The sequence below is a fragment of the Impatiens glandulifera genome, chromosome 6 (genome assembly GCF_907164915.1).
Source record: "Impatiens glandulifera chromosome 6, dImpGla2.1, whole genome shotgun sequence".
Taxonomy (NCBI): Eukaryota; Viridiplantae; Streptophyta; class Magnoliopsida; order Ericales; family Balsaminaceae; genus Impatiens; species Impatiens glandulifera.
In genome coordinates, this window is record NC_061867.1 from 11,678,166 (window position 1) to 11,690,696 (window position 12,531).

Consider the following 12,531-nt stretch of genomic DNA (forward strand, 5'->3'; position numbering starts at 1 on the left):
TTCTACTTGAATTTCTAAATTAATATTTTATAATAATATAAATTTTTAATATAATACACTATATTTTATATTATTTTATATAATTTTATTATAATTTATTTTAAACTTCTATTAGAGTAACATATTGGGGTAATTTAATGGACAAAAATCGAGATTAAATGTCACGAATTTAATTTTCCACTTTAGTCTAAGTGAGAGGTGATGAGAGTAAGACCGTGCTATACCGATGGTATACCCTATTGTCGCCATCCATACTTCCTTTAGTCATGTGGATCGTTTTTAATAACAAGAGACATTTGGTTAGGTTAGGGTGCTCCAGAGCTACTTAATGATAGTTGTGATTAGTCAAATCCAACAAAATACCAAATAGTTAATTTAAATCAAGGCAGTCTTAGTTGGGAACATTAATTTATAATTATATTTCTAAATACATGTTAGTTGTTTAAAAGGAAGAACATGCACCAGTTCTAGATGATACAATTGATGAACTAGAGTCAAAATCCAACCCACATCTCAATTTTAGAAGCATAATCTGTAACAGAAATGATATTCAAGAGAAAAAGGAAGAAAACAAAGCAAACCAACATAATCATTTGATGTTTATCATGTTCTTGAAGCCTTTTTGAACCTTCTGCATCCAATCCAAGAGCTTCCATGAAACTAGACATAATTTTGAAGGTCATTTCTTTTATAGCCAATACACAGAACCAATTGCATTTCATCTAATCATATTACTAATTCCTTCCATTATGTATAGATTGAGCAGTTGAGATCAGGTGAGTAAGTACGCCCGCATACTGAATTGCTGTATGTTCCGAAGTATATCGATCTGCAAGGTTATAATCTGCAAAGTTTGAAGGAGCATGCATAAAGTGACCCGGCATAGATCTTCTTGACAATGTTTCTTGCAATATTTCAGAGAAATCTTCCATTACTAACTGAGATTGATCAAGCGATGAAAGTGGAAGATACTCTACCTACAAAAAACACAACTCTTTCTTAAGCAAAACTCCTCCAAACTAACAAAATTTTGTTTTAAAAGATGAATTTTGAGTGTTCTACATCCATAATAACTCCTCTTAAACTTTCAGCATTTGCAGGCACAACTTTGCCCACTCTAATCATAAAGTCACCGAGTTTATACTGAAAACCCTGCACAAATTGATTAATTTAGGAAATGAGAACCACAATTAGCATTACTATGAACAAAAGAAACTCATATATCAAACCTCAGAAATGAATTGAACCCTAGTTTTGTAAGACTGAAGTTTCTCCATTATAGTTTGAATAGTCTGTTCAGCTTCAAGAATCAATTTTTGTCCCCTAAGAATGAAGTAATATTTATTGGGTTGTTCAGGCAAAGCAATACCCAATAAATCACGGGGAAGATCACCAAGTGCTGGTTCAACTAATCAACAATCAGAAGAAACAAATCAACTAAACTATTGCAGTATAATAAACATGATCTTCTTCTTCTTCTTTTTCTTACTATGGAATGAATACCTTTGAGGATGGGTCTGTAAATGGTGAGAGTGGCTTTCCATCTGCCTTCTTTGACGCCATTGATGCTCTCAATGCATTGACTGATTTCATTTATGACTTGGCTATTCACAGTTGATCCGGCGTTGGGTACCCAGTAGAAAACCCTAATTAGATATTTGGAATGTTAAAAGTGTAGAATTGATGAAACTTAGAAAGGAATATGAATATTGAAAAAGATTTATCATTGAAACTTACCATTTGACCGGCATCCTGAGAGAGAGAGAGAGGCGGCGCCGGTGGATTACTAGTGGCTGATGATGTTTTCAGGCGAGAAATGAGACTGATGTTGTTTAAGGTTCTTGTTTTATTGATTTTAGTTTTTCTAAATTAAATTCATGCCCTTTATCTTTTTGGTTTCATAATTTCTCTCCCTAAGTATCTATCATTTAGATCTTAGCTATTTTTGAGAAATGGAAACAATATTTTAATAATTCAATAAAGGAAATTGAAAGATTGAATTTTTTTTGATTAAGTAATAAAAATAGACTAGAAACGTCACCAATGTAGCATAGTAATAAGAGTCGGCTTAAGAGATTAAAAGATTACAAATTCGATTTCATCTGAAGATAAAAATATAATATTTTTTTCATAATTCTACGATGCAAAAGCCTTCTTTCAATTTGATTGCTAGATTACATGATAATTATGAGTTTTGTAAAGAGGGTCATAACAATATTAAAGAACTTATGTTTAATTACTTTGGAAACATTTTTAAATTGAAAAGTGAAAGAAATATTGAACAGGAGATAATTTTAAAATTTGTGGACGATAAGTTGAATTTGAAATTTGGATAAAACTCAGGAGGATATGGAAATTGAGAAAGTTGTTTGTGGAATTAACGCAACTGATGTAACTGGACTAGACAACTTTATAAGTATATTTTTTCACGATTTTTGAGATGTCATTAAAATTTTAAAATATAGGTTGATTAAAAAAATCTTCAGAAAATTAATGATCTCAGATGAACTGAGTCAAACCATTACTTCATTGAAATGAATCGTTTTCAAATTGGTGTACACACTTCAAACCAAATAGTTTTTTAAGGTAACAAATGGATTTGTCTGTCCGAAAGATAACTTAAAACCAATTGTGATTCAACCATTTATAAAAACAACCAAAGATGTTTTTGTGGCATCAGTGATTTGTAATAGGGATGGTAATTAAAAATTGTTCAATGGTGGTAACAGCAGATCAGATTTTCTCGCTTTGACCGGGATCAGGGTAAAATCGAAAAATGTTTACCGAAGATCGACCAAAAATGATAATTATCTGCCCGATCCCTGTACTGAATGCATAAAATTTATAATAATCATATTCTTAAGTATAAGTACATAGTACAAATTATATAGGTATAAGTTATATGGTGTTATAAGTTATACGAGGTATTAAGATGTATATATTATATATGTTATATGTGTTTGGGTTGATATATAAAAGATGTATAAATTGTATATAATTTATAATTTTGTGTTTGTTTAGTGGTATAAAAAAATTTAAAAAATAATAAAAGACTTTTTTACCCTTTATTTATATAAACTATTTTAATTATTATTTTAATATTTATCTTATTTAGTTTTTATTAATTATATTTAAATTAATAAAATAATATATTAATGAATAAAAATAATATTTATTTATCGTATAAATGTTTTAAAATTAATAATATTATTATATATTATATATTTGTTTTATTCTTATTCTTAATTTTTTTAAAGAATTCGTACCAATAAAATTTAATTATCGAAATATAAAATATGATCATGATTTTTCCGAAAATAAAATTTTATTAACACTTTTCAAATTGGGTTTTAGGTATATTTTCTACATTTTAATGTACTTAAAATGCAACTTAGTGGAAATTTTTTAATATAAGTAATCTCATCAAATGAAACAAAACGTAATCTTTTGTTATTGTACCTAACTTGTTTTCATGTGCTTCAACTGTTTCGATTTATTAACAAACAAAAAAAAACATTTGCTCTTTTGCGATACTATCTATTTTGTTCATATGCAACTAAGTTAATTACCACAAACTCTCGTCACCATCCTTTAATGACTGCAGTATGAGGTATTCCACTGTACTTCATTTCTATAAGAATGTTTTTGAGAACTTTCTGAACCAATTCTTACAGCTTTTCCCTTGAACTAATTTCAGCGACTTCTCCCTTATCTACTTTCCTCTCAACATCATCTTCATCAATCTCTCCATTCGATTAAGAACACCTATCCACATATTTGCAAAAACTTGAACTACCACAAATCCTCTAGAAATTGCAGTACTGTAAGAACTGTATCAACATATTAATTTCACCAACAATATTGAGATGTTGTCATATCACTGTAATCTTTCCAAAACTGTTCTTCCACAATTTTTAATAATTAATTTAAATATCACCGGATCAAAACAATCCAACATACCTCTCCCTAAAGAGATGAATCACATCTGTTCTAATCTTCATCCTGGATTTTCACCTTAGGTTAAAGAAGAAGAAATGGATAATTAAGGAAAGAAGAGAGATAATAAAACATAAAAATGAGAGAGTATGTTGAGAAAAGCAATTTATATGTAAGGTTAAAAAAGGAAAGAAAGAATTAACAAACTTTATACTTACTCATATCAGTTATAATATTATACTGAGTTTGTTGTATAAATTACACTGAATATAAAACTATAGATAGATAATTTTATAACCACACAATCAATTAAATTTATTATGGTAGGATTTAATACGTGGTACAAATTATAAAGGTATAAGGTGTATAGATGTATAAATTATATAGAGTAGTATAAGTTGCATAAGTTTTTAATGTTTGGTATAAATTATAAGAAATGGTATAAGTTGTACGTGATTTATAATTTTGTGTTTGTTATATAGTATAAGAATGTAGTATAAGTTTATAAATATGAATTTAAAATAATAATAATTATTATTTATATTAATTGTATTAAAAATAATATTGTTTATTTTTATAAATTATTATTGTTATTATTTAATAATTAATATAAATTTTAATTAAATTATAAAAAATTAATTATAATATAAACTGTAAATTATATTTATTTAATTTGAATATTATTAATAAATTTAATAAAACAAACTTAAAATAAAATTAATATATAAAATAAACAATATTATTTATTAAAAGTAAATATATAAAATAATAATTAATAAAATTATGTTATAAAAATAAATATATATATTTTAATTAAAATATTAAACTATTTAAAAATATATATATTAAAAATAATTATGTATAATAATAATATTAAAACTAAATAAAATATTTAATATATTATATAATCATAAGTTATATATAATATTAGTAAAGGATATAATGATAAATTAAAAACTAAATTATATAAGAAAAATGTTATATAAGAAAAATGTTTTACTTAGGTGTAATAGTTATAATTTTATATCAAATATGAGGTATAAATTATATAGAGATATAAATTTATACTAATAGTAAAATCCTAACCAACACGGTATAAAAACATTATTGATATAGTTTATATATACCATTAGTGTTATACTCTTTATTATACTTCCAACTAAACGAGGCTAACTATAATAATTTTATTCAAATTTAACATTAATTTTATTTTTTTAAAAGAAAAAGATAACGTATTCAATAAAATAAAATCATATCTTTTGAATATATGAAAGATAAATAAAAATGTTAATCATAAACCTATTACCTATATATAATAATTATAACTATTATAGGTAATCATTACTTTTTTTATTTAGAAAAATTATTTATAAAAAAAAATTCATCTTCTTTCTTTTATCTATTATTTATTTCCTTAACTCTATTTTTCTATAATTTTCTCTTTTATATTCTCTCACTAATCATAAGATTTATTTTTTTATTTATGAATATCAAGCTTAAGCTTTGGTTAAACAAATACCAAATTTTAGATTATCTTCAACTAGATGTGATAACAATAAGTTTAGCTAGAAGTAGATGACTTAATAACATGTGAAAAGTTTGTAACCCTAATGTTGAACTACTCAAATGTATCAAATTCATGAGAATAATTTGGATTTAGTTAAATATGAATTATAATCTTTTTAAAAAAAATATATCAATATTGGTTTGTTGTTCACTAAAATGTCTAATAATTTAACAGTAATAACATTTTCAGAAAAATAAAGAAAAATTTCCGTGAGTAGTCTCCACCTAAAAAACTAATATACTAATAATAATAAAATTTATGTTATAAATTTTACCTAACTCCCTACTTTTTTATTTGTTTTATTTATCCAATTTTAAAAAATAAGCAAAACTTACATTGATCTATCCCAAAAAAATTCAAGTTCACCCTATTTTTTTTTTCAAATTCACTGTAACTTCAATTTCTAAATTCGTCATTGACCATGAAGTTACATATTCGATTAGTTTTTGGGATGATAGTTGATGTAGTATAAACAAATCTAGTTATGACGTATCTTTAAGTTACTTTATTGTTATAGGTAAAAAGGTAAAAATTAATGACATTTTGATCATCAGTCTAGTGTTTCGTTAATCAAATTATATATAAAAAAAGATTAAACAAGAATTTTTCTAATAATAGAGTTTTGTTTCTAGTATGACACAACTTCTCAACAAAACGTGTTACGAGTTGAAAAAACATTGATAATTTTCATTTGAACATTGTTATAATTTTGTTACTAAGATGATTCTATATGATTTTTGTTGAGAGAAGTTTTGAGAGTCAAATTATTTTTTCAATATCTCGTCATTTGATAAACATTGTTATTGTGGAATTCTTACTGATGATAATAATGTTATATTATCATAAATTTTGTTGTATTTGTCGTACTGATGTTAAGTCGACGACTCGACTATTTTTACAAACGGGTGGTTTGTGTCTGATTTTTTTTTATGAAGTATGACTAATATTCACTAAGGTGGTTTATAACTAGTCTGTGGTTTTTGTTGGACGACTCATATGGTAGACTTACATATTTGGGTAATCATCCGATTTTTTTTCTAGACTATCTAGTTGTTAAAAAATCGTCGAGTTTTCAATAATCGTAGTTATCTGATGCGTATAATTTATAATGTAACGTTTTTTGAGATTCGTTTCAAAAAATCGGTAGAGTCGATCGGAAAGTTAATCATTCTTCTCGAAGATTTACAAGCGCGATAATTTGTTATTTAACGTGTTTGTATCATTTTTTTTGGAAAATGTCTGTTTGTATCATTTTTTTATTATCATGTTTTGAGACTTTTTTATTTTATTTTCTTATATCATGTTTTTCATTGTGTTTAAACAATTTTTATATTAAAAAAAAACAAAAAAAATCAAAGTCCTCTATATGTCATATATATTATTTCAATATTCTTTCAATCAAAATACTAAATTATATTTCCAATTTCATTCAATTTTTTTCACTTAGTAACTTAATCTTTTATAATTTCAAACTCAACAAAATGGGGTTATTTAAATAATTCAAATCCAAATTGAAGGCCAAGGTTTGTTTGTGACCTTAAAAAAGAGAATTCAAACTATTTGAATGATACTCAAAGTCTGTCCTGTTTCTCCATACTCTTTGTCGAACGAAATGAATGAAGTAGGTAGGTTGGTAGGTTAGAGATCAATTCTTATGGTCCAGATGCAATGGTTTTCTAAGCATGTAACTACAAACATTATGATTTAAGGCCTTGTTTGTCTCTTTGCCAGTTGCTACAGTCTCATCCTGAGTTTCTTTCTTTCCTATTTTAATTTCATGACTTCTATCTGTACCCCTACTTCCATCCCATAACTGCGTGGCCCCCTCCATACGAATGGTGGGTCAGTCTTTGTCCACAAGTTTCCATTATGAGCATGACCAGTCAAGGACCCATATGGGTTATGGTTCAAACCAACTTTAGGTCAAAGAATTTTCCTAACTGCATAATTTATATGTGATATAAGAAAGATTTTGGAATAGAAGTGACCCTTAATTGTATGTGCTTTTGGGGAGTAGAAACTCTCTGAGTAAGTTAAAGAATTTGCAAAAGTTATTCAGTGATGGGACCTCCACTCTTCCAAGTTCCACCACCTGATCAATTTTGCATTAAAGCAGACTAGACTAAACTATAGACTGTCTGCCAAAGAACTTGCTTCAGCCTTCAGATCATGTTAAAAGCCAACATCAATTGGATAAAAGAGATCCCATAATCAAATTATTCTTTATAGCAAGTTAAAAAGCTGGGGCTGGGGAAGAACACAAAAAGAAAGGGAACCACTTGACATTCTTCAACAAAATAATAAGCATACATATCATTACACACATACACACACACAATGATGAAAAAACACCCCCTTTTGGCTCTTTGACTAGAAGTAGTAGAGATTTGTTCTTGTTAATGATTGATTGTGGGGGATAGAGTTGATCAAGAATCCTTGTTTTTGGGACATTCATCAAAGAAACTGTGCATTATCTTCTTCTGAGGTTTATCCTCAATATGGGTAGCTAGATGATTATCATTGAGACCTTGATACCCATATTGTAAGGAAGAAGAGTAAGGTTGTTTCAAATGTGTTGTTGAAGAATGACCCATTTTAAGTTGCCAATGATCATCAGGGTTAAAACTTAAATACCTTCTTATTCTCCCAGAAGCTTCAAAAAACAAACCATCATCTTCTTTCATTCCACCATATGCTTCATTATTATACCTGTCTGGATTTGAACAAAGACCAAAATCCAAAAGCATAGGACCAGTACTACTAGTGTTGTCTTGACATAAAGAAAGTCCAATATCCCTTGGTGATCTTGAGGTTGATGAGTGTTCAAAATATTGACCATGATGATCAGATACCATTGACAGAGGAAGGAAGCTGGTTTGGGGTTTGTTGATTGATGGTTTTATAATGGCTTCCACAGGCTTTCTTGAACGGTTTCTACCTCTGTGCATGTGTCTTTCACAGTATTTTGAATCAGGGTATGCTTCTTTTGAACATCTCCACTTTTTCCCATCTGTTCTTCTACATCTACCAGGTTCTGGATCAATCTTCCTAACAGAACCCATCTGGAAACTGTTCCATCCAACTAACATATACAAGAATTCAAGATTTCATTCATCATGAAATAACTCAATATAAAAGAAGAAGAACAAGAAGAAGAAAAGAAAGCTTACCATGTTGAGGAAGTGAAGAAGAAGAATCCAAACTGGTTTTGACAGAGAAGAGTAGATCAGGTGGAATAGGTATTCCAGAGATAATGTATTTGTAAATAAGAGCTTGATGTTCAAGCTCTTGCCATTGAATTGCAGTGAAAGGGAACCTGTAAGTGTAACTAATACCTCCATTCATTCTGCTCTTCTTGTTGTTCTTGTTTGAAGTTTGAAGGGTATAATAACACTAATTTTAGGGACCATTTGATGTTGCAGAATCTTCTGTACCCATATGGATAAAACTAATGGTTTTGAAACATATTAGTGCTGCTTTGCTGCACTCTGTATGTGTCAGACTGTCAGTAGTGGGTACTGTACTGATATTATGACTGCACGTCTCTGTTGCATCTCTGCTGGCAGCTCTTGTCTCTGCCATGTATACGGAAACCCATAAACTTCAAGACCCAGTTTGATTTTCTGTTTTCATCTTAAACTTTGTAAATGATAATCAAATCCGTGACTTTAATATCTTAGACACAACATTATGCTTTTTCAGAAAAACCCAAAAAAATCCAGCATCAAACAAGGCAAAAGAAATAGTGGGGATGGATTAGACAAAAGAAATCTGTCATAGATTATTACTGTTTTATATTTATATATATATATATATATATATATATATATATAGTTACAGTTGTTGCAGCTTTTTCTATTGCCATTGCTTTCACTTTTTGGAAGGAAGTGTTTTTTTCTTTCATAACCAGTAAACCCTAATTTTTTTTTTTACCTTACCTTTATTAAATCTACTGCAAGAGCCAAGATGAATATATGATAGTGGTAGTTAAATTTTGAAGTCATTATAATTTAGGGTTTGTGAAAGACTGTTTTTTTAACCTTGTGGGTTTTTACAGAGGAATCGTTTTAGTTAAGTTTACTGCTATCATTGTCTTGTCAGGAATTCCATGTTCTGTTGTTGGTTTTTTGTTTTAGTCTAAATAATCTAAATATTAAATTATTTTTACTTTAAAATAATAAGGTTATTTTAGTTGTTTTATTCAATTTTTTATATTAAACAATATTATTTTAAAATAAACAGTTTATTATTAAGAAAATTAGTATTTATTAAGAATTCACTTTTGGTTATTGAAACAAAAGAGATGGGCCCTGGGCAGACTGCAGAGTATTTTATGGGATGGGCTTTTGCAATAAATTTGTTTACTTTGGGCTAAAATATTAAGAGTAGAAGCCCAAGTAAATAGCAGAAGTTTGGTTTAAAAAAAAATAAAAAAAATGGAGAAATATTAGGGCTTGTTTGATAAATGGGTTTTTGAGATAAAACCTTCCCAAAACCCAACCATCACATCATAATCTAATCCAATTAATTATTAAATAAAAATATAAATATAAAGAGTAATTTGGTAAAAGAATAAATAAAAATTTAATTTTATCCTACTTTTAATCAAATAAGGATTTAAAAAAAAAAATTCAAACAAAACCAAAAAAACTAATTTCTCAAACAAAGCTATTAGACTCTTATCAAAGAAGTGTAACTATTCAATCTTCTTTTATATTAGTTTTTCTAATAAACTTGATTGATTGAGGGATAGAGACAGAAAACAAAGAGCTCAAATAAAAAAACAAATAAAATGATCAGAGGACAAAGAAAAATATTCCTTTTATGATCTAGTTTTCTTTTTTTATTTAAAAAAACATTTTATATATATTCTTTTGAAATTTGTGTTTATAAAATAAATAAATAAAGAAGATAAGAATCTTAGGCCTTGTTTGGCCAAAGTTTTTATTTTAATATTTACAAAATTAATTTTTTAATTAATCATTTTTCACCAATTATATCATTCATTTCATTAACCAAAATATTAAAATGCTCTCTATTTTAAATTATTATTTTTATTTTATTTTTATATATTAATACTTTTTAAATTTTGTTATCAAAAAATAATAATTATTTTTTTAAAATCATCACCCATCATTCAATTTCTCCGCCTCTTGATTTTTAAAAAATTTACTACTTATTCCTTAGTTTAATACTTAGAGGTGAAGATTAAAGCTCATAAGATATTAATTTTTTATATTTGTTTTAAGTATTTAATTACTTAATTTATCAATTAAATATATTTATTTTATTATAAAATTTTAAATTTTGTTTGAAATATATAATACATCAATAAATTAAAATTTGAAATTACTTAATCTTATCTGATTAATTTTTTTTTCTGAAAAAACATTCTAACAAAAGCTATTTGGGAAAATTGAAATTAGTTAATAAATACCTTAAGTGATCCTCAACACCATTTAAAACACACAGTAAATTTAATTTTGATTTTATTTAAAAATTATAACTAATAATAGTTTGTATATATTTTTTTATATATTTTTATTACAAGCTTGGTTAAAATCTTGAAGGAGGAGAGATTAAAACACACAATAAATTTGATGTTGATTTTATTTAAAAAGTATAACTAATAATAATTTATTTTATATTTTATTACAAATTTTGTAAAAATCTAGAAGGAGAAGAGGAAATTTGACGAAAGGATAATAATGGACGGTTTTTAAGAAATGACCTAAGTTTGATAAATATGTGAAAAATGACATTTTCAGTGTGTAAAGACGAAAATATCATGCCGTGTGCGTTCGTTCGTGACGCGACAAAACCCTTATTATTTATTATAAATTTCCATTTTTTTTTTCATTTTTTTCTTCTCCATTCTCTCTTTTCTCGCTCTTATCTACCTTCTCTCTAAACCCTAAGCGACGACTAATCAAACCCGTTCTAATATCATATGATTAATTATGTTCTTATTTCCATTATAGCTGAATTGAATGTTTTTGTGTTTAATTGAACAGATTCGCGAAGGTTGGTCGCTTGATAGTTGGTCGCGATGGTCAATCGCGTCTCGCGACGGCACGCTCGTCTAGCAATGGTCCATTGCGTCTCGCGAAGACACGCTTATCTCACGATGGTCGGTTGTGTCTTGCGATGGTGCCTCGCGATGGAAGGCGAAGAGGCACGCATTTCTACACGTGCCAAACTCTATTTATAAGTATGCATGACACGCCCCTTGGGTTATAAAATATTTCATATTTCTTCACTCCGTCGCGTCTCGTCTCTCTCTAGCCTCTGCTCATCTTCACTATTGCATGCCTCGACGACTTTTCCGACTCGTCTTCTCGTTCCTTCATCGTCTTCATTAATCAGATTATTTTTAATTTTTGGTTTATGGTTTTGTTTAGGGTTTAGCCAAAGTTGGTTGCGTCTCACGACGGTTAGTTTTAGTTTTTGTATTTGTTGTTAAAGGTTTTCACCAACATTGTTGTTGTTCCTTTTGAAGATGGAAGAAACCACCATTCCTGATTTTCCTAGTAGGATTTCTTAGAAATATGCCCTCAGCCTTAAGAAGATAGCTAACAAGTTAGATAAAATGGATCTTATGGAGAGGACTCTAAATACCTAATTCAAATATTTATTTAGAACCCTGGGCGTGCTATTCTCAGGAACAATAGTCCATCAAATTCTGTTTAGGAAGGTAAGCTCAAACTCGAAGCAGATGAAGTTCAAGGTGAATGGGAAGAAACTGTATTTTGGTATGAAAGAATTTGCCATGGTGACAGGCCTTAACTTCGGTAGATTCTCTGTGGTGAATGAAGATGAAGAATGCCGATGTTGTCCACCTTTGTTAATTAAATATTTTCACGGGAAAATGATGATTAAAATGATCGAATTTGAGCCAACTTTTCTTTCATGCTCTAATAAGGAAGATGAGGCTGGTATACTTGATTTGCCAGTAACTCTTTACATTTGACCCAAGAATGATTGTATTTGTCAAAATCCTTTACATGGTGGAAGACGTTGAAGCTTTT

General features: G+C 28.0%; 2 protein-coding genes across 2 annotated transcripts; both read right to left on the bottom strand.

Moving 5' to 3' along the window:
• Window positions 1–499: 499 nt before the first annotated feature.
• LOC124942217 (mediator of RNA polymerase II transcription subunit 20a) lies at window positions 500–1,865 on the bottom strand. Its single transcript, XM_047482675.1, has 5 exons — window positions 1,738–1,865; window positions 1,504–1,646; window positions 1,230–1,408; window positions 1,063–1,152; window positions 500–977 (listed from the first exon to the last, which is right to left on the bottom strand). Exons 1-5 carry the CDS (start codon window positions 1,749–1,751, stop codon window positions 735–737), a joined length of 669 nt encoding a protein of 222 aa, XP_047338631.1. The 5' UTR covers window positions 1,752–1,865; the 3' UTR covers window positions 500–734.
• A 5,725-nt stretch (window positions 1,866–7,590) lies between these two features.
• LOC124942641 (growth-regulating factor 5-like) lies at window positions 7,591–9,205 on the bottom strand. The gene is made up of 2 exons (XM_047483181.1): window positions 8,674–9,205; window positions 7,591–8,585 (listed from the first exon to the last, which is right to left on the bottom strand). The coding sequence occupies exons 1-2, from the start codon at window positions 8,846–8,848 to the stop codon at window positions 7,930–7,932; spliced, it is 831 nt and encodes a 276-aa protein (XP_047339137.1). The 5' UTR covers window positions 8,849–9,205; the 3' UTR covers window positions 7,591–7,929.
• Window positions 9,206–12,531: the final 3,326 nt, after the last annotated feature.